Raw genomic sequence first — 20,460 nt, forward strand, 5'->3', positions numbered from 1 at the left:
ATAATCAAAATACACAATTCTTTCTCGTCTCTTTCCATCTCAATCTATCCTTTAGTATCTACTACTCGTATATATAGCAAAAACGGGTGGACGTAGTACAAAGTGAGCTCATCTATGGTGAAATTGGTTAGTTTAAAACTGGCTCTTATTTGAATATGTATATTGAAATTATGGCCAAATTCGTATAAAAACCCGATAGCGGAATTCACATAACATTTTACCTTCACAAACTAGCACATTCTAAATTTCCTTGTCATTTGAAAAACTCTTTTCGAAAGAAGTACGGTTGCCCCTCAATCTAGAATTTCTTTACATTTGCTTGAGATTTTGTACTTTTGTACCAATCTGACATACAGTCAATTTTTTGCTTAATAACTTAATATACATTAACTTGACTTCGTCAATTTCTTATACTACAAGGTATTACGATCTGCAATAATTGATATTTCCATACAATTACCGCTTTTCGCCTCTGTCATATAATTAATTACGCACGGTAGCGTCTACAATAGGAACGGTCAATTCATCTACATCTACCGTCACATACTTTACTCTAAATTGTCATAAATCATTCATAATTTACGCTAATATAGACAACAAGAGAAAAAATGAGCCAATTAATCCAACAAACAATTCCGAGTTCAGAAAATTGAAAGCATAATAAAGAGAAGAATTGAAAACAACAAGAGAAAACAAAATAAAGAACTTACCTTTTTTTTTTCCAGAGAAGGAGAATGTATGGGAGACTCTAGAATAAAAGTAGGGTTAATATTTTTTAAGGGGTAAAAGGGTGAACATATATTTTTTCCAATCTACTGATAGAATATGCTGGTGGGAGCAGCATATTGTAAAATAGTAGATTCGACCCCAATCTACTATTTCAATATGTTGTTTACCAAACACCCCAAATAGCATATTGACTAGTCAAACATGCTAAAACCCCCAAATATGCTATTTTTTGAGCAATCTACTGTTTACCAAACACCCCCTTGTGCGGAATTGGGAATTGCAGAGTAAAATAATAAATGCGGTAAATAAATTTTATTTCGAATATTTCAATATTCCATTATTTATTTTAACTTGTTTAATTAAAATATTTCTCACTTCTTGTACTCGAGTACGGAAATAAAATAATCGGATGAAGGGAGTAAAATGCTACCAAACCGATAACAAGAAATGATTTCAAACCATTTCTAGGGAGGGAATGTTTTGCCTTTTAAAAAATATACCATAGATTTCATTTTTTTATTACAGGATTGTGTTGGACTTTTGATCGCAAAATAATATAAATCGAATTTCTTTATTGGCTTTGTAATCAATACATATATATAAAGCAGAAACTTTTCGAGCGATATTAGAGAGTCCAATTTTTTTAGAAATCCTATAATTTAAAGAAAAATTTAATAAATTATCCTAATAAGAGTAGATTTCTAAAAAAATATTAAATTTATAAAATTATCCTAATAATAAAATTTTAATAAATTATCCTAATAAGAGTAGATTTCTAAAAAAAAATATTGAATTTATAAAATTATCCTAATAAGACTAGATTTCTTAAAAAAGAAAATTTATTTAATTTTATATCCTAATATAAGTAGATTGAATTTATTAAATCACACACATATATGTAAATTTTAGTGATTATAAATTTATATGTAATTGTGAGTAACAACTTCTCATTTTATCTAAGTTAAAAATGAACTAAAATGTCATTCAATGTATCCTAATAAAAGTAGATTTATAAAAAAAAAACAAAAAAAAAAAAATTATCCTTATAAAAGTAAATTTCTTAAGAACAAAGCAAATATTATTTAATTTGATCCTAATATAAGTAGAAAACAAATTTCATTTAATTTTATCATTATATAAGTAGATTAAATTTATTAAATCGCACGCATATATATATAGAGTTTAGTAAGTATAAAGTTATAAGTAATGGTAACTTTAACTTCTTTTTCTATCTTAAGTTGAAAATGAACTAAAGTGTTATAGGAGGCAGTTTAGTATTTTATATTCCACGAGTATTTGTGATATTGGCATAGTGTTTTCCAAGTGAATTTCTTTTGCAGGAGAAAATAATATATGGAGAGGATTTGTATGATTAACAATATTGAAAACACCTTTAAATTTTGAGTTTCTAAAACGTTTAATAAGAGTAGATTTCTAAAAAAATATTAAATTTATAAAATTATCCTAATAATAAAATTTTAATAAATTATCCTAATAAGAGTAGATTTCTAAAAAAAATATTAAATTTATAAAATTATCCAAATAAGACTAGATTTCTTAAAAAAAAAAAATATTTAATTTTATATCCTAATATAAGTAGATTGAATATATTAATTAAATCACACACATATATGTAGATTTTAGTGATTATAAATATATATGTAATTGTGAGTAACAACTTCTCTTTTTATCTTAAGTTGAAAATGAACTAAAATGCCATTCAATGTATCCTAATAAAAGTAGATTTATAAAAAAAAAAAAAAAAAAAAAAAAAAATTATCCTTATAAAAGTAAATTTCTTAAGAACAAAGCAAATATTATTTAATTTTATCCTAATATAAGTAGCAAACAAATTTCATTTAATTTTATCCTTATATAAGTAGATTAAATTTGTTCACCCATGGACGGTTCGAAAAGATGATTCATGTCAGCCGACCCCAAATCATTTTGGGATTAAGGCTCTGATGTTGTTGTTGTTGTTGTTGTTGTTGTTGTTGTTGTATAAGTAGATTAAATTTATTAAATCGTACACATATAAATATAGAGTTTAGTGAGTATAAAGTTATAAGTAATGGTAACTTTAACTTCTTTTTCTATCTTAAATTGAAAATGAACTAAAGTGTTATAGGAGGCAGTTTAGTACTTTATATTCCACGAGTATTTGTGATATTGGCATAGTGTTTTCCAAGTGAATTTCTTTTGTAGGAGAAAATAATACAGTATATGGAGAGGATTTGTATGATTAAAATTATTGAAAACACCTTTAAATTTTGAGTTTCTAAAACGTTTATTTGACTACTCTACGTTGTTTTATGTTAAGACTGGTAAAGCAAGGACCAGTTGTTGTATCAATAGGACCCACATTATCATTATCATATACGGAGTACTATAAAATGCAATTGTTCCTTCAAAGTACCAAATATATATTGATGAAACAAGTGTGTAAATGAGTAATAATGTATGCCGACAATTGTTCTTATTTAGAGTCTACAAAAATGAGTATTAGCTTGAAATAATTTTGTATATCTAGGTTATAGGTACAAGATTCATGTTAATAATTACATACTAAAGTTTAGTTCATTTTAAAAATTACACAAATTCTCAATTAAGATAGACACTATTCATCTTAAGCTTAAAACGGGTCAAATATATACCAAATCACATGACAAATTGCCTAGAAAATGTCAAATTTTTTGTCTTTATTACCACTATGTGGTAGTCTTTGACCCGTTTTAAGATTTAAGACGGATATTCCATCTCAAACAAGACGTACTTTTTCAATCTTAAATATTCTGTAAGTAATCGTACGGTGACACAAATTTTTATCTGGTCTTGAACTACTATAATATGATGGCTTGAGCTTCAAAATTAATTTTCACTAGAACGTCCAAAGAAAATCAAATAGTTACCTTATCTAAGCATTAAAAAATTAGAGTATACTTAGTGTAAGATAATAGTTTATTCATTCCATTTTTATTGTTTTATTTTCATTTTCAAAAATTTAAGAAATATAGGTGATATTACTACTCTATCCCTTAATTAAGAAGAAGGGGGAGAATGTCATTTTAATAGAATGAGTAATAGTATAAGATTGGTGGTAATAGTAATAGTTCATCGATTTTATCATTATCAGAGGATGGTTGATTTGGGATAAATTTTGGAGAAAAAAGGTCAATAAAAATAGAATGAGTGGATTATTTAATGCTCCATAGTCCATATGAGACTATAGTGACGTTTATGTGCATAACATCCCACTTTTGCCGACCATTTTCGAGTTATGTTAGCAAATCCAATATCTGCAAACTACTTAAACATAAATGACAGTATAAAACTATAAATAAATACCCCGTATATGAGTTTTGGGTAGAGGTATGATTTTGAAGTGCCCTAACCATGTTAGACGTTGATCTGATCCTACTACTAAGTCAGGACTTATTACTACTATGTATATAATTTAGTTTAAGTGGACTATAATACAAATTTGACTCCTAATTCTATAAATAATCTTTTATTACATTATTAATGTATACCAGCAATAAGGTAATTATATTAGTGCATTGAAATAGTATACCAAATGCACAATTCGCTTAAAATTTCAAAAGATAAACTATTAAGTACGGTGTATATAATAGAAGAGGAGAACCAGAGTGAGTTCTAATGTTTAAAAGAATTGATACGATTCGATAATTTTCGGCCAACCTTAAATTTGTAACCAAAAATAATATATTCAGCAAGTCACAGGAAAAAAAACCAGCATTTGGCAGGGTATAACAAATTTTGGTAAATAATTAAGATAGTAGGGGAAAAAATGTTTAAATACGAAGTACTTTAGTTTATTGGAAACGAGAGAAATGTTTAATAATTTTTGACAAAAAACGATTATAAAAGCAAAGTCAAAATCAAAACCAATTAGACACTGTATATTTTCTAAAAAAAGGGCATATAGCCAAACAGAGCTGTATAATTATGGTGGTAAATATTATTATTAGATCAGTACAGAGGAACATATGTATATACTCCATAATTATGATGAATATAATAAATAAGCAATTGGTTCATAATAAATGTTGGTAAATATAAGAATAGTTAACACTACAATAAGAAAATCACTTTTATTAGAAAGCAAACTCTATTAAAAGTGTTCAATTATATCAGTGCATTTGTTTTGGTTGGAGTGAATGTAAATGGCGATTTATTAGGCCGGTATTAAATGGTACATCATGTCAACTATGGGCGTTAAGATATACATAAAGCTAATATTTACATCTTTATAACTCTTGAGGCAGTTATGGTTTCCACCATCGTGCATGCCCCTTCTCTATGTGACATCCTTGCTTTTAAATGAGTCATTTTTTACTTTCATTATGCGCGACTTTGACTAGGTATTTGAGTTGGACTCGGCAAGACGAAATTTGCTCTTGAAAATTTCACAATAAAGTGCATACACAATGAAGTTAATATAAATTATATTGCCGGTTAACTAATCCTATAATCAAATTTTTTAATAAAACTAATATAGATATAATCGGATTTACAAGTAATACCTACTATCTATCCTAAACTCTAAAAAATTAAACATTTACACTATCCCTTTTTTAGTGTTTCAGTCAATAGTTTACGTTTCTGTTTTGGGTATGTTTTATACTCTCTACTTTATCTTTTAAAAATATAAAATCAATTCCCCTCTCTTTGTAACTTGGTCTTTATGTATATATTTCCTTCGTCCCGATCAATAGTTATCTATTACTTTTGACACAAAGATTAAGGAAATAAATATGAGTGAATTTGGACCACATGCACATGAGCCACAAAAGGTTGCCAAAAATGGAAATAGATAACTATTCAATGATAGACCAAAAAATTGAAATAGATAACTATTGACCGGGACGGAGAGAGTATATGAAGCATATGTAAACATCTATATAATAGACATGCAACTTTAATGACTCATATCTTCATAGATGTACACGGGGATAATGATGGGTTCTCAGATACAAAAATATATTTCGTGGTTAACCGGAGACAATATCCATTGAGGTCATGCTACGCCATGACGATAAATAGTGGCAAGGGGCAGTCACTTAATCATGTTGAAATTTATATGAGCTCAGATTTTAGTCATGGTTAGCTTTAAGTAACAACGTAAAAAAACAACATCACCAAGGGATGAATGCTCTACATTGATGATATGGAACAAGTATACCAATGTCACACGAAAGATATTATTTACATGAAGTTCATAGGAAATAATCAGTCTTAATTGTAAATTATGAAAACAAATTCTATTGGTTAAAGATATAACAAATTCTCCAAACATGCTACATATATGATCGAGATACCCATTTGTTTGCGTACCCTCATTCAGCTTTTACACCGTCTTATGCTTACAGAGTCGAATATATGGGTAGATATTGTAGGTTAACCTAATTTGCGAAGCACATAAAGGTTAGCTTCAATTATCACATGTTTATTTTGGTAGAATTAAACCACATTTTGCAATACCGTTTTATGTTAACTAAAAACTGATGGTGCCTACAACAATAAAAATAGGTAACTACATAATTGAATAATACAACTGTCTCTTTGGATGTTATACAACTGATATAATTAATACCAAAGAGAGTAACTTTTACGTTATGGATCAAGATCCAAGCAGTAATCAACTAAATCAACCAGAAGTTTTGTGCGTTCCAATTTTTAACATATTTGGACTTTTTTTTATATTTAGTTTTGTTGACTTCTGCTACCAAACATGACAATGTAAACCAACGTTTACAATATGTTGTTCACCAAATTCTTGGAACATTCAACATGCCCATTGTTAAAGATAATCCTAATTGGAGCCCCGTGCATCGCACGGGCTTTCCAACTAGTTGTATATAAATTTGGGTGTTGCTTTTTCACATACGGACTTTACTCTTTCACATACATTTTTTTCATAAAGTTTCCATACTACACCCTTTTCCTAAATCTAAACAAATTAGGTTTTACATATACTTTCTCCCTAAAATTAAATCAAAATTGTTCTAGAAACATAACAATGAATTACATTTCTTCAATTAGTGAAGTAATTAATTATTTTGTTTGCAATTACTAAAAACTTGTTTACGAGTATTAATTATTTTGAATCATAATTAGGGTTTATAATTCTTCAAGTTCTTCAATTAGGTTAATGGCGGAGGGCATGAAGGTTTGATTGTTGGCAGTGGTGATCGGAGCAAGGAGGTGGCTGCTGATGATTTAGTGGATGAAGGGAGAAAAAAAAATTACTTGTAAAAGATGAAAAATGACAAGGTTAAAGTTGTAATTGACGTATGTGAAAGAGTAATATTCGTATGTGAAAAAGCAATACCGATAAATTCAAGTAGATGGATTTATAGTTTTACAATGTTGGTATTTACAGTGATTTTGAGACAAAAATTGTGATATCGAGTTCGTGACGATGTCAATTGTTTGAATCCCTCTTCCTCCTATATGGTACTTGCTCGTGTGGCTTATGTCGCTTAGTTTTCACAGGCAAAATATCTCGGGAGTTTGTAACAGAACAGTGAAACCACTACAACAGTTCAGCACTACATGAATTGGAACTTCCATTATTGAGGTTCTGAGGTCATGAGATATTGAGATTGGCACACAGTTACTCAGAGTTTCCAATGGATCTTTTATGCAGGCTTTATATCGAAATAATTTTCCATTATGGAGGTTGATGACTTGAGGAACTAATCAGCATAAATTCAGTACCACGGATGGAATAATCCATCAGTTCCCAAGTTTACAAGGAAAAGGAAAACATCGGAAAATTAGGGACAACACATGACGATAATTCTGGTAACGCAGCAAGATTACAGGCATACAATATCGTTGAACTACATGAGTTAATAGGCCATTAGGAAAATGATCAATGTCGAATTAAGACAAACACATACACACCCGAACTCAAATTAACAGAAGGTTTCAAAAGGAAACAAATAAATTTGACATAGTAAGTGTTTAGAAGAGGCACAACTACAACTTTCGTCACTAAAACCGAGTTGAAGAAACCACACCAGGCAAGAATATCTATTGCTTGAACTTCTTGCAATAAAAAACCTTACGTTCAAGAGTTACCTGCATGATCAAGATAGTCTCTGTCAGCAAGTGCTATACACTGTATCTTATAAGAAAATATTACTGCAACTTTGAAAAATGGTTAAATCAGTATTCAACGAAGTTCTCAATAGAAGCATAATAATTTACACAAAAGCACCTTACAATAGCTACCTAGATTGAACCACTGAAATTTGAAAACACACCCTGGAAAGTCGGCCTATAGTAGATCAGGCAAAACAACTGAAAACAAAAAATCAACCCAAAGGAGACCCAAACCCAATCTCATCTAAACTAAAACAAGCCGACTTAAAACTTAACCTTTCAAAAATGCCATGAGAATGGTTCAAAATGACTGATTGAAGAAGAAAAAAAAAAGCTTAATACCTATGACCTTGAAACAATCCGGAGTTCGAAATGACCTTTTCATAAAACGCAAGCTACCCCAAACTTGTATTGACCCATTAGCCATGTCTAACAACATGGGAAGTCACTTCAAAAAAAAAACTACGCCTCAAATTCAAAACAACAATTTGCAACAAAGGAAGAACATTACAACTCTAAAAGTTAAGAGTGGCCAACTAAGCTGCAAAACCCGAACTTTTTTCCCTTTTAGTTTAATACACGTGTCAGCTTTTTGGTGGATTCCTTCCATTTTTTTGGTAGAATAAATCCCTTGGCTAATAAGCCAGTTTTCTATAATATTTACAGCTCTCCTCCCATCTTCTAGCAGAGTTCTACTCCTACATTTCTTGGCATAGAGGAACTTTTTAACTCCACAAAACAAACAAATGAAAACACATTTCATAGAAAAATCATAACCTGACCTCAAACCTCATCTTGTTGCACATTTTCAGACAAGAAAGGTTCCCAGCGTCTCAAAACTCTACTCACAACGTTCAAACAGTAGGCGATATTGCGGTAACCATAAAACTACAGTTTTCCAAAAGCAAAAATGTGTTCTTTGGCATGTAAAGGAAAATATAACCACGACTCTCAAATATTGATAGAATAAATGCCCAAATACACAACACAACAGCCCCAACCGACCATTATTTACACGCTTCTACGCTCCCCCTACCCTCGAACAACCAAATTCATCACCTCAAACATGTTACTTGAAACCAAAACTTAGCCATCATTTCTACCATGGATAATACAACAAAATTCATAGACAAATTGACAATCTCAATGTACAGGTTTTCAAACATTACAACAGAATAATTTTCTAAGAAATAAAAGCTGTAGATTTTCTTGAAGTGAATAATTTTCTAAGCACAAAATTGTAAGTTTCCTTCTCTTCTATGAGGACACCTATTCCTGATGCCATTCAATTGATTTCAATTCGACAATTTCAATACAAAACGTTAAACCTCCCTTAGTTTTCCACCACCTCCCTAGTTTCTACTCCTCCCTTGCACAAAACCTTTCTTTAGAGAAGTGAAGTCACCTATATAACAGTGAGTACATTACTTTATAACGATATGTCAATTGCACGATACTGCGAGAGTGCTTGTGTTAGAAATCACTTCACATGTTGAGCCATGTGATTATATTTTCAGGGTATCCAATGGAAAAGTTAGCTCAAGTGTGAGCCCAGTGCAGTTTTCGCATTCAAGCGACCCAATGAGAGACTCTAACAGTCTCTCCCGCCCACAAGAGGGTATGATAATATTTCAATTTCCACCTATGGCCTCTTTCCCTCTTCCCACTCGTTAACATCACGCCCTTTCCCTAAAATACAAGACAGGTTTGCTAATTTTACCACTCTCTAACCATCTTGTACCAGAATTCTACATCTAGATTTCTTGGCACAGGGGATACCTCCATAAAAAAACCAAACAAAAGAAAACACATTTCATAACCAATTATTTCCTCAAAGCTCATCTTGTTGCACATTGTCGTATAGGGAAGTTCCCAGAGTCTCTAACTCCACTCTACAACAGTCAGCCAGTAACTATAAAAGTACAGCATTCCAAAATAAAAAAAGGTGTTCACTTGGTGTCCAAAAATAAAAATATAACCGTGACTCTCAGTCTCTCACACATAGATACAAAAAACTACCCATGTACACTACAAACAGCTTAATAGATCATTATGTACAGTCTTCCACTCTCCCCCTACCCCCGAACAACCAAATTCGCCACCCCAAACATTCAACCCTAAACCAAAACTTAGCAATCACTACTACTGTGGATAATAAATCAATCAATGGTTCCAGTTTTCAATAATTACAACACAATTCCCCGCTTATCATGTGAGATGTCTTTCATTAACATTATTGAAAGTCTGTCTCACATGAGAATTAGTGTTACTAAATTCCCCAATATCCCCCTTTCTCATCTTACCAGTTCCTCAGAGAAATGAAGCCACTACTTATATAACAGTGATGCACGAACCTATACTGCTATCAACATTCAATCATACTGTAACTTGCTATCAACTGAAGCACCAAAAAAAAATCCCATCTTTTAAACATCAAATACACACACCCACAAAATACTTCTAGATACCCAATTCAACAAACTAAACAGTAAAAAAAAAAACACAATTCAGTCCCAAACACGCACATTATAACTCCAAATGCCCAATTCAATAAACTAATCTTAAAATACACCCACATATACCAAATTTACGAAACCGAAAAAAATACTGAAATCAATAAACCAAATTTAAAACACATCCAACAGCATCATAGCCTTAATCTCAAAATGATTTGGGATCGGCCAACATCAATCATTAAAACCGTAACGGACAACACAAACAGGCTATTTCCGAATAACCCAAGATAAAAATTGTACCTTAAAAAAACGAGGGAAATCACTTGGCAACCATACGAGCAATAAAATCCTCATACTTAATCCTTCCATCAGATCCAACATCAACTTCCCTGATCCACTCATCAAACTCATCCGGTTCAAGTTTCTCCCCAATATTAGTCAATATATGCCTAAGATCCGCCACCGCCACGAACCCGGTTCCTTCCTTATCAAGCACCTTAAATGCATCCCTTAGCTGCCGGTCAAACGGCTCCGGTTTGAGGTGGGTCGACATGAGATCGATGAACCGGTTGAAATCAAACGGGCCGGTTAGATTCTCTTGTTGGACGATCTGTTTGAGTTGGGCTTGGGTCGGGTTACCGCCTAAAGATCGCATTAGGATACCGAGTTCAGATGGTGCGATCTTGCCATCGTTGTCTGTGTCGAATAGTGTGAAGGCTTCTTTCATTGATGAGATTTGATCTTCGCTTAGATCTTTCCCCATTTTTGTTGTTTGTTTGATTTGATTTGTTTTTCTGGGTTTTCTTCTATTGTTTGATGAAGGTGGTGTGGAAATGAAGTTTTGTTTGGTTGTATGTGAATTGTTTTTTTTTCTTTTTTTTTTTTTGAGGTTTGAAATGTATTTTGGAGTGGTGATTGTTAGCCCATGACCATTGGGCTTCAATTTGGGTCCTGCTATACGTCGTCGACAAATTACTAAATATCGTCGACAATTAACGTAAATTTCCAAGTTTGCCCTCCATATCATAACTCCATATCCGTCTCACCAAAATGCAATTTCCGTCTCAAAACAAAAATGCAATTTCCGTCTCACTAAAACACAAGTCACCGTCTCACTAAAATATTTCAAACAAAAAAAAAAGTCGGGTTTTGTAATTAACAACATGAACAGGAACGATTTTAACAACGATTCCAACAATGAAGCTAGTAACGAGGTTAGTTTACGATTTAGTTTTGTTAAAAATTTATGTTTTATTATCGTTTGAATCCCGAATTAGGATAGATGCCATGAATGTGAGATGAATTATGATAGAATTTGTGACGGATTTATTTGAAAATGCAATTGAAAAAAAAAAAAAAAAAAAAAAAAAACGCCCGGGCCTGGACGAAGAACTTTTTCGTCGGACACTGGTTTTGGACGAAAAAACCCTTCGTCCATAATGGGCCTTGGACGAAGGATTTTTTCGTCAAAACCAGGCCCGGACGAAAAATCCTTCGTCAAGGCCCATTATGGACGAAGGGTTTTTTAAGTCTGGGCCTGGTTTTGGACGAAATAATCCTTCGTCCAAGGCCCAAACCGTGTTTTTTTTTTTTTTTTTTTTTTTTTTTGTTTCCGACTCGTTTTGTATAAAACATTTAAAATAATTTATTTCCGTCTTTTTTTGTATAAAACATTTAAAATAATTAAATACCGTCTTTATATTATAAAACAATTTATCTTTAATATTTCCGACTTGTTTTGTATAAAATAACTAATTACCGTCTTTGTATTATTTTTATATTATTTTTTATTTACTCCGACTCGTTCCGTAGCTAATAATTAATTAATAACTAAATTATCGAAATGCGTGCGCAGGTGATTAACGATGGAGACGGTATTGATTACTCAGATCATTTTAAGACTAGCTTGTTCTTTGCATCCAAAGATTGAAGCGTTTAATTGGGCATATGAGATCGGGCTCCGACTCGGGTTTGGTATAAAAAGAGCAAGCAACAAGAAAGTTGGTCGTAACACGAATTTGAGACAACGTTATTTTGTTTGTCGGATGGGTGGAAAAGGTCCCGTAAATAAGGATGTCGATTCTTTAATGAGGGGTAACACGGCTACCGCGTGGTGCAATTGCAAATTTTCAATGAAAGTTGTTGAATTAGAAGAGAATAAGTGGCAGCTTGTGATGAGATCCGAGTTTCATAATCATGGTTTAACGTTGTATTGTGACGGCGGCGAGATACTTTGCAAAGTTTGATGACGAGGAGTTGGCTTATATCGATGCCCAAGTTAGAGCTCACGTTAGGACCGCAATTATTAGTGCGGGTTTGCATCGGCGGAATCCGGAAAAGTCAAGACCTAATCGGCGACAAATCTACAATCGTTCTCGAAAGTAAGGGCCGAGGAAAGAGATGGGAGAAACCCCGACAATGAGATGTTAGCACTTGCGGTTCAAAGATAAGTACGTTCATTATTGGGTCACCGATCGAGACCGATGAGCTAACCCACGTGTTCATGGCTCATCCGGAAGCCGTTAAGATGTTTCGATCATAATATTATGTGGTACAGATCGATTCCACGTACAAGACAAATGAATACCGTCTTCCGCTTGTTGAGATGGTTGGAGTCACACCCGTCGAGAAGAGCTTTGTCATCGCGTATGCTCTTGTGACGCATGAGTCCGAGGAGAAATATCTGTGGGTACTACGGAAACTGAAGGCCCTACTCAATGATGTCGTTCAACCTAATGCTATTGTTACTGATTGCGAGGGTGGTTTGTTGAACGCGATTCCCATTGTTTTTCCAGATTCGTCTCACTTGCTATGTCTTTGGCATATATATTCTAACGTGGAGACGAAAGCACTTGATATCACGAAACAGAAATATCTGTGGGTACTACGGAAACTGAAGGCCCTACTCAATGAAATTCGGAATGCAGATCCGAGTATGAGATCATCCATGTTCGATGCCCTTTACTCTCAGATACATCCGGAACAGGAGGATGTAAACGAGCCTCGGGTCAACGAGAACCCTAGAGGACGTCCGAGTAGGGGAACTCGTAGAGATCCGTCCGCCGTTGAGCATGCACGGGTTCGGGTTCGAGTAGGTACTCCGTCTTCCCAACGTACTCCGTCTAGTACCCCCCGTTCTACTCCGACGGTTCCTGTTACTCCGTCGTCTACTCCCCGTTCTACTCCGACGGTTCGTTTTACTCCGTATAGTACCCCCCGATCCACTCAAACGGGCCCCGATACACCGTCTACCACTGCTACCACGAGTACGGGGAGTTTTGGCACAACGTATTGCGCACCTCTTGAGGTCGACTACACCATTGGTGATTTGAGGTATTTTCCTTATCGTGACTTCCTGCCTTCATTTTTTCACGAGTATGTAGAAGCATGGTTTAATCCTTACGGAGACGGTCATTGTGGTTTTCGAGTTATCTCACATGCTGTTCGGGGTGACCAATCTCATTTCACGATGGCTAGAACAGATTTACTTAGGGAAATTTGTAGTCCCGTTTACCGTGATCATATCTATGGCCCAGCGAGATTGATGCGGAGGTAGCTAGAATTACATTTATGGATCAGATACCGTGTGGCTCGGGTCATTGGATGGACGGTTTCGATCTATATGGTTATGCTACGATGTACAATTGGGTGATATGTTGTATTTCTGCATTTGACGATCGAGAAAGTCAGCGACATTGGAATGGTAGTTTTACTTATTTGCCTTTACGAACCCCCCCGGAGTACGTACCCCATATGGTGTCTTATGGGTATTACATGCGGGAAACCACTATTTGCGGCTCCGGGTACGCCCCTTGTCACCTATGCCTCCAGTAGCCCCTTGTTGGGTACATGATGCAAGCGTAGCTCATTATAATGGCCTGTATCGACATCAGTTTCGTGTATGGCGCGATTTCGCGAGTTCATCTTAGCTTTTATTTGTCCGATTATTGTATCTTTTATATTATATATCCGAATATTGTACCTTATATTTTATTTTATTTATCCGATTATTGTAGTTTATTATCTTCTGCATCCGATTAAATGACTTAAAACGTAATTTAATTAAAACAATCCTTAAAACACAATTTGACATATTTTAATTAAAACATTCCTTAAAACGCGTTTTGACATAATTAAAACATAAACCAATAAAAACATAATTAAAACATATCATACCCTAAATACCAAACCCTAAATAGCAAACCCTAAACCCTAAACCCCAAACCCCAAACCCCAAATCCCAAACCCTAAACCCTAAACCCCAAACCCCAAACCCCAAACCCCGAACTTAATTATCTTCCGATGATGAAGATGACGATTCCTTATCTTCTTCATGATCTTGAATCTCAATTTCTTCAGGTTGGGTAGACATATATTGAGTCAACAAATCATTCAAGTAGAGATAAAGAATTCCTTGCCCCGACACTCTACTAGCACATAAGTCTGATAGTCTTGGGTAATCGATCACGGTGAGAATGCGCTCAAAATATGTAAAGATATCACTTTTCAACCTACGAAACTCCCACATCTTCTCGTTTAGTACTTCATCAGAAACAACCACAGCCAAAAACCCCTGAGCAAAAACAACATCACAATTAGCTCTCGCCGTTTCACAAACTGCATCTACCAATATACCCCCACTCTTGTAAATAGGGACCTTCTTCTTAGAGTTTAACGGCAACCTCAACTGCTCTGATGAAATCCCAAAAAAGCCACAAACATACATAAGGGGATCCGCCAACGTCTCGTCATTACTCTCCACCTTACAACAGTTACCATCAACCCGAACGCCTAAGATCTGCGCAACATCGTGAAGGAGTATGGACATCTCCCCAAAAGGCATGTGAAAACTGTTGGTGTCGGGTTGCCATCTCTCAACAAAAGCAGAAATAAGGGGCATGTTATAATTCTCGGCCATGGAATCTAATAGGTGAGAAAGACCAGTACCGTCATAAATAGTCTTAACGGCCGGAGGGAGTTGCCAACAACTCAACAACCTCGTCTTACCAAACCGGTGGTAACCCGTCAAAACTGGTCGACCGACCTCATTAGGAGTCGACCATAAGGTGTTGGCAATGTGGCCCCCAAAGCTAGGAATCACGTGGGGAAAGTCAGGACCACCAGGAACACGATGATCGATCAACCAAGAGACATCCTTACCCGACTTCTTCTTCGGAGCCACCACACTACTAGAACTACCATCCGACCTCCGCTGGAAACGCCCCTCCTCATTCCGTCTACGTGGCACCCTACGCACTCGCTCAATACCCGCCTCCTCCTCACCTATCACATCACCAGACCGAACCAGCTCCTCCTCCACCCGCTCATCAGTCCACGAATCGGTACTACCATCTCCAACCTCAGACTCAAACTGGAGCCCCTTTCGAGCTCGAACGTGACGGTCATTTCCTCCACCGGCCATCTATTCAAAAAATAAAACAAAGAATTTATAAATATAAGTTTAAGTAAATTAAAAATTAAAAAAAAAAACAAAATAACCCGGAACGGGGTTTAGTAATAATAATTAATTAATATTTTACGTAAACTAAACGAGACGCAACAAAAATATATTTACAACAACTTGATTACTTAAATTAATAAAATAAAGAATTTATAAATATAAGTTTATGTAAATTAAAAAATAAATAAAAAAACAAAATATCCCCAAAAGAAGTTTATTAGTAATAATTAATTTATATTTTACATCGACAAAACGAGACGGAAAAAATATATATTTACAACGACTTCGCCACGAACGACAATTATTATTAATAATTTATTACTTTATAACGATAACAAAACAAGACGGAAAAAAATTTATTTAAAAAAAAAAAAAAAAAAAAGTAACGAGAAATTCTAAAACAAAAAGAAAAAAAAAAAAAAACAGAGTAATGGGCCATACGAAGAATTCCTTCGTCCAACACCAAGCCCAGACGAAGGAATCCTTCGTCCAAAGGCCATATGAGACGAACAGATCCTTCGTCTGGCCTGGGTCTGGGACGAAGAAACCCATCGTCTCAGCCCAGATTCGCTTCTTCCTTTTTTTTTTTTTTTTTTTTTTTGCGATTAATTGTTTCGATTATTCCGTTTGATTTTGGCGTAACACGACTAAATCCGATTGAAATCAAAGCATCTATCCTAATTCCGTCACTAATTTGGCATTTATCCTAATTCCGTCACACATTTACAAACTAAGCAAAATACTACAAAAAAATTTTAATCTCGAATCACATACCTTGTTGAATGTTTGAATTCGTGACGGAAATGATGCGGTCGATACGTTTGTGTCGGGTTTTTTTTCTTCAAAATCTGAGTCGGGTTTTTTTTTTCAAAATTTGGAATGTGATAGGTAGTTTTTGAATAAAAAGGAAAATATTAGGGGGAGTGTGAGGGAGGGGCAAATTTGGAAGTTCATTAAAATTGTCGACGATATTTAGTAATTTGTCGACGACCTTTAGCAGCCAGGTTCAATTTTATGTGTTTTTTTGGGAGATCTGAAAAACGGACCGACCCGATTTACCTGACAAAAACAGGTTAACCTGAGATTCGAAAGTTACCCTAATTATAACATCTGACAATTAGTCTTGCTGAAAACGGGTCGGAGCAAGTGACGGATAATGTCACTCACAAAACGAATAAGGAGGACAAGGTGGGGGCACCCCCATGTGCTTCCCTCTCTCCTCTATTTGGGTCATTTGTGAGGGAAAATGGTATCCGTCACTCCAGAGTGACTGATACGTCCCGTCACAAATGAGATTTTGTGAACATCTGAATGTGATCCGAAATTTGAATTGACTCGACTAGGTCCGAACATGACCCGAGCTTTGTTAAGCCACCCGAAATGACTCGATCTAAAACCACCCAACCCGAAATGATATGACAAAACATAACTCTAATTGAATAAAAAGACCTGAAATGATTAATTTAAATACACATTTTGTATTACTTACGTTAAAATAAATAATAAATCATCAAAACTAAACTAAATATATAAGTAATAATGCTAAATGTACTTTTATCTCCCTCAATCATTGACTTGAAAATGATCCGAAATAATCCAACCCGCTTGGCCCGATAATGACCAACCAACATATCGGAACACACCTGAAATCCGAAATTACCCGACTTAACCTGAAAATGTGATGCACCTGAACAGGCTCGACCCAACCTGTCTAACCCGTTTGCCTGGTATTTAGGATCCTCTTGATTTTCTAAAACAAACATAAACGGTTATTGTTTCTTTTAATTTCGTTTAGTATGGAGTATTAAGATCGTTAGGCTACATTGGAATATGATTTGAAGTGTTGACGAGAAAATGGAGAGGACCTTTAGTAGAGTAGAGTTTTACAGATCACAATCACCGTCCTCGTTAGCTTTGGGCCAAGTAATCACCAACTTTATTTGATGATGTTCTTAGGATTCATGATGAAATAAATAGTTACTGGAGCATTATGCATCAAACATCAAATTGGGTTCATCATGAAAAGCTTTGAAAATTACCACTATTAATCTTACCCCAAATTCTTGTTACTTAAAACGGATCAAGCAAAATAGATATTGTGTAAGATAACAGAATGTTTGGAGTTAGTGAAAAGCTTGACCCACCTATTCAAGTGGAACATTGTTTAACTCGTTTTAATTTTAAAGTAGATATGATTGGTTTAAGAAAGACCAGTTATATACTTACAATGTACCTAAGCTTTAATCTGATCTAGTCAAATGTTGTCATGGACTTACCAAGGCTTTAAGTGTCAAGTTTATTTAGTTTAAAAGATCACTAATCTTTCTTAATTAGTGAGTATGGGAGATTTTATCTTTGGTGGGGGGGAGAACTTGAGAAAGGAAGCCCGTTATGCCACCCATATCTTAGGTAGCACCGAAACGGAGATGGATACGTGATACGATACCCCATGAAATTTACCCAACTCAATGTACTTTTTGTGTAATCAAAAGAGCAATTAAAGTAATAGTGCAATTAACAAACATGTATGTAAATCAAAAGGGGGCTTTTTGGTTTGGTTTTCAAGTAACAAATTGAAATTCAAATAAGAGTAACAAGCAAGCAAGTAATTGAAGGTAATTATCAAATATTAGAGAAAACTTAACCAAACCCAATTAGTGAACCACTTTGATCGATCCTAGACACAGTCAATCCCTTTTATATATTATCACCTTATTGTGAAGATTACTCTCCTAAATCTCCTTAATAGTGGTTAATGACAAGGAAATCACACTTAATCAATTAACCCAACTTATCAAACCTCCAAGTAGAAATTCACATGCATTGGTTAAATTAATAAGAAGATAAAAGCCTGAGAGATTTAATAGGGGTAATTAGACATAATAAAAACACAATTAATGTATAATTACAAGTTAATCCTTTACTTGATGATTAAACCATAAAGAAATCACATTAATTAGCATAATAACAAGGTGTTGCAGAGATGAGATTACAAGGAAATCACACTTAATAATCCCAACAACAATAAATTAAGGAACTTGATTTAATTAAGTAACAAGAAAATCACACATAATTACTATAATCAAACAAGGATTTCAAACTTTAAACAATAAACACAAAGGATTAACAATAATAATAACAATTAGGGAAAGATTAGAGTGTCTTACAACCAAAGTTTACACCTTTTGGATTGGATGAAGTAAGGAGATTAGTTCTCCATAGATCTATTCCACAATAATGATAAAGATGATGGAAACCTAATGACATCCATCTATATATAGTCCTAAGATAAGAAGGATTAATGGGCCTTAAGCTAGGTGCAAGCCCGTAATCAAAATTTGCGGAAACCCAAAAAATTCGGACGGTGCGAGTTCTCTGCTGAACTCCGCCTTCAATTCTTCCTTTGCTTGCTTCTTGAAAGGCTTCTTCAATGTCACTTTGATGCGTGTTCTTTGCCTTCCTTTGGTGCTTTTCTTGACCCTTAAGTACCTTCAAATCCTCATTGAAATTCCTCGTTAAATGTAGTAACACTTGGGATTGGCTAAAGAGCTTTAAAATGCCCAAAAACCGCTTTAAAATACCACTAGTTGAGCTCCAAATGCAACGAAATGTAGGTAGAAATGGGAGCTCATCGCACCTGGTCCAAAAAATTGAAATCTTTGGGGAAAATAGCCATATCCGATACTCTGACACCGTGTCGTGACCAACACTTGCAGCTGAGTCTGAGTAACATACTAGCATAGCTCTAAGATTGTCAAAGAGTTTGATAGCCATAAAAATTGAAAAATTAAAAAAAATTGCTCTTTAATAAGTGATTGAATTAAGTATATATAAATGTGGAAATGTAGAATGCATGATGCACATTAAAAGTTTATGGTAATGTAATACCAAAATTAATGCAAACATTAGAAGTTTATGGTAAATGTAATACCAAATTAATTTATAAATTATTAATCTAGTGAACTTGATATTCATTACATTTATATTAGGAGTATTTTTTTTGTGTGTGTGTGTTATTTGCAGTGCTGCAGGCTGCATCTATGCTACAATCAGTTGACAGGAAGTATACCAACACAATTTGGGTCTCTGAAGAAACTAAAAGTTATTGCATTACAGTCTAATCACTTAACAGGAGCAATCCCTGCTAGTGTAGGGGGTTTAGAAGCTCTGATGAGGTTGGATTTGAGTTTCAATCACCTCTTCGGTTCAATACCAACACCTGTTGCTGAAGCTCCTTTGCTCCAGTCATTTGATATCCGAAACAATACTCTTTCTGGGAGTGCTACTCAATACTTCTCACAAGTCACAATCACACTTGTTAGGTAAGAGTGGGATCGGATGTCAGCTGTGTATAGGGGTGTCTTAAGAGATGGTCACTTGTTGCTGTGAGAAGGCAAATCCGAAGAGTCTGAGTTTCTGAACGGACTGAATCTCCTAACCTCTTTGAGGCATGGAAATTTGGTGAGATTAAGGGTGTGTTTGGATTGAGTGATTTGGAGGGAAAAGAAAGGGAGGGAGAGTATGGGATTTAAACTCCCTTGTTTGGATAGCAAATAAAGGTGGAGGGAAATGGAGGGGGAGAGATTTGGAGGGATACATTTTCCCTCCTCCAAGGCATATCAAAATCTCTCCACAATAGGCAAGATTTGGAAGGAAATTGTATCCAAACACCCACTCCCCATT

At 34.5% G+C, this 20,460-nt stretch overlaps 2 protein-coding genes across 2 annotated transcripts; both read right to left on the reverse strand.

The window, feature by feature from the left end:
- Nucleotides 1-7,529: 7,529 nt before the first annotated feature.
- LOC141618176 (putative calcium-binding protein CML13) lies at nt 7,530-11,228 on the reverse strand. Its single transcript, XM_074435283.1, has 2 exons — nt 10,617-11,228; nt 7,530-7,836 (listed from the first exon to the last, which is right to left on the reverse strand). Exon 1 carries the CDS (start codon nt 11,077-11,079, stop codon nt 10,636-10,638), a length of 444 nt encoding a protein of 147 aa, XP_074291384.1. The 5' UTR covers nt 11,080-11,228; the 3' UTR covers nt 7,530-7,836; nt 10,617-10,635.
- A 2,907-nt stretch (nt 11,229-14,135) lies between these two features.
- On the reverse strand, nt 14,136-16,640 carry LOC141620738 (uncharacterized). The gene is made up of 3 exons (XM_074437534.1): nt 16,552-16,640; nt 14,832-15,738; nt 14,136-14,194 (listed from the first exon to the last, which is right to left on the reverse strand). Exons 2-3 carry the CDS (start codon nt 15,736-15,738, stop codon nt 14,136-14,138), a joined length of 966 nt encoding a protein of 321 aa, XP_074293635.1. The 5' UTR covers nt 16,552-16,640.
- Nucleotides 16,641-20,460: the final 3,820 nt, after the last annotated feature.

The sequence above is a fragment of the Silene latifolia genome, chromosome X (genome assembly GCF_048544455.1).
Source record: "Silene latifolia isolate original U9 population chromosome X, ASM4854445v1, whole genome shotgun sequence".
In the NCBI taxonomy this organism is placed as follows: Eukaryota; Viridiplantae; Streptophyta; class Magnoliopsida; order Caryophyllales; family Caryophyllaceae; genus Silene; species Silene latifolia.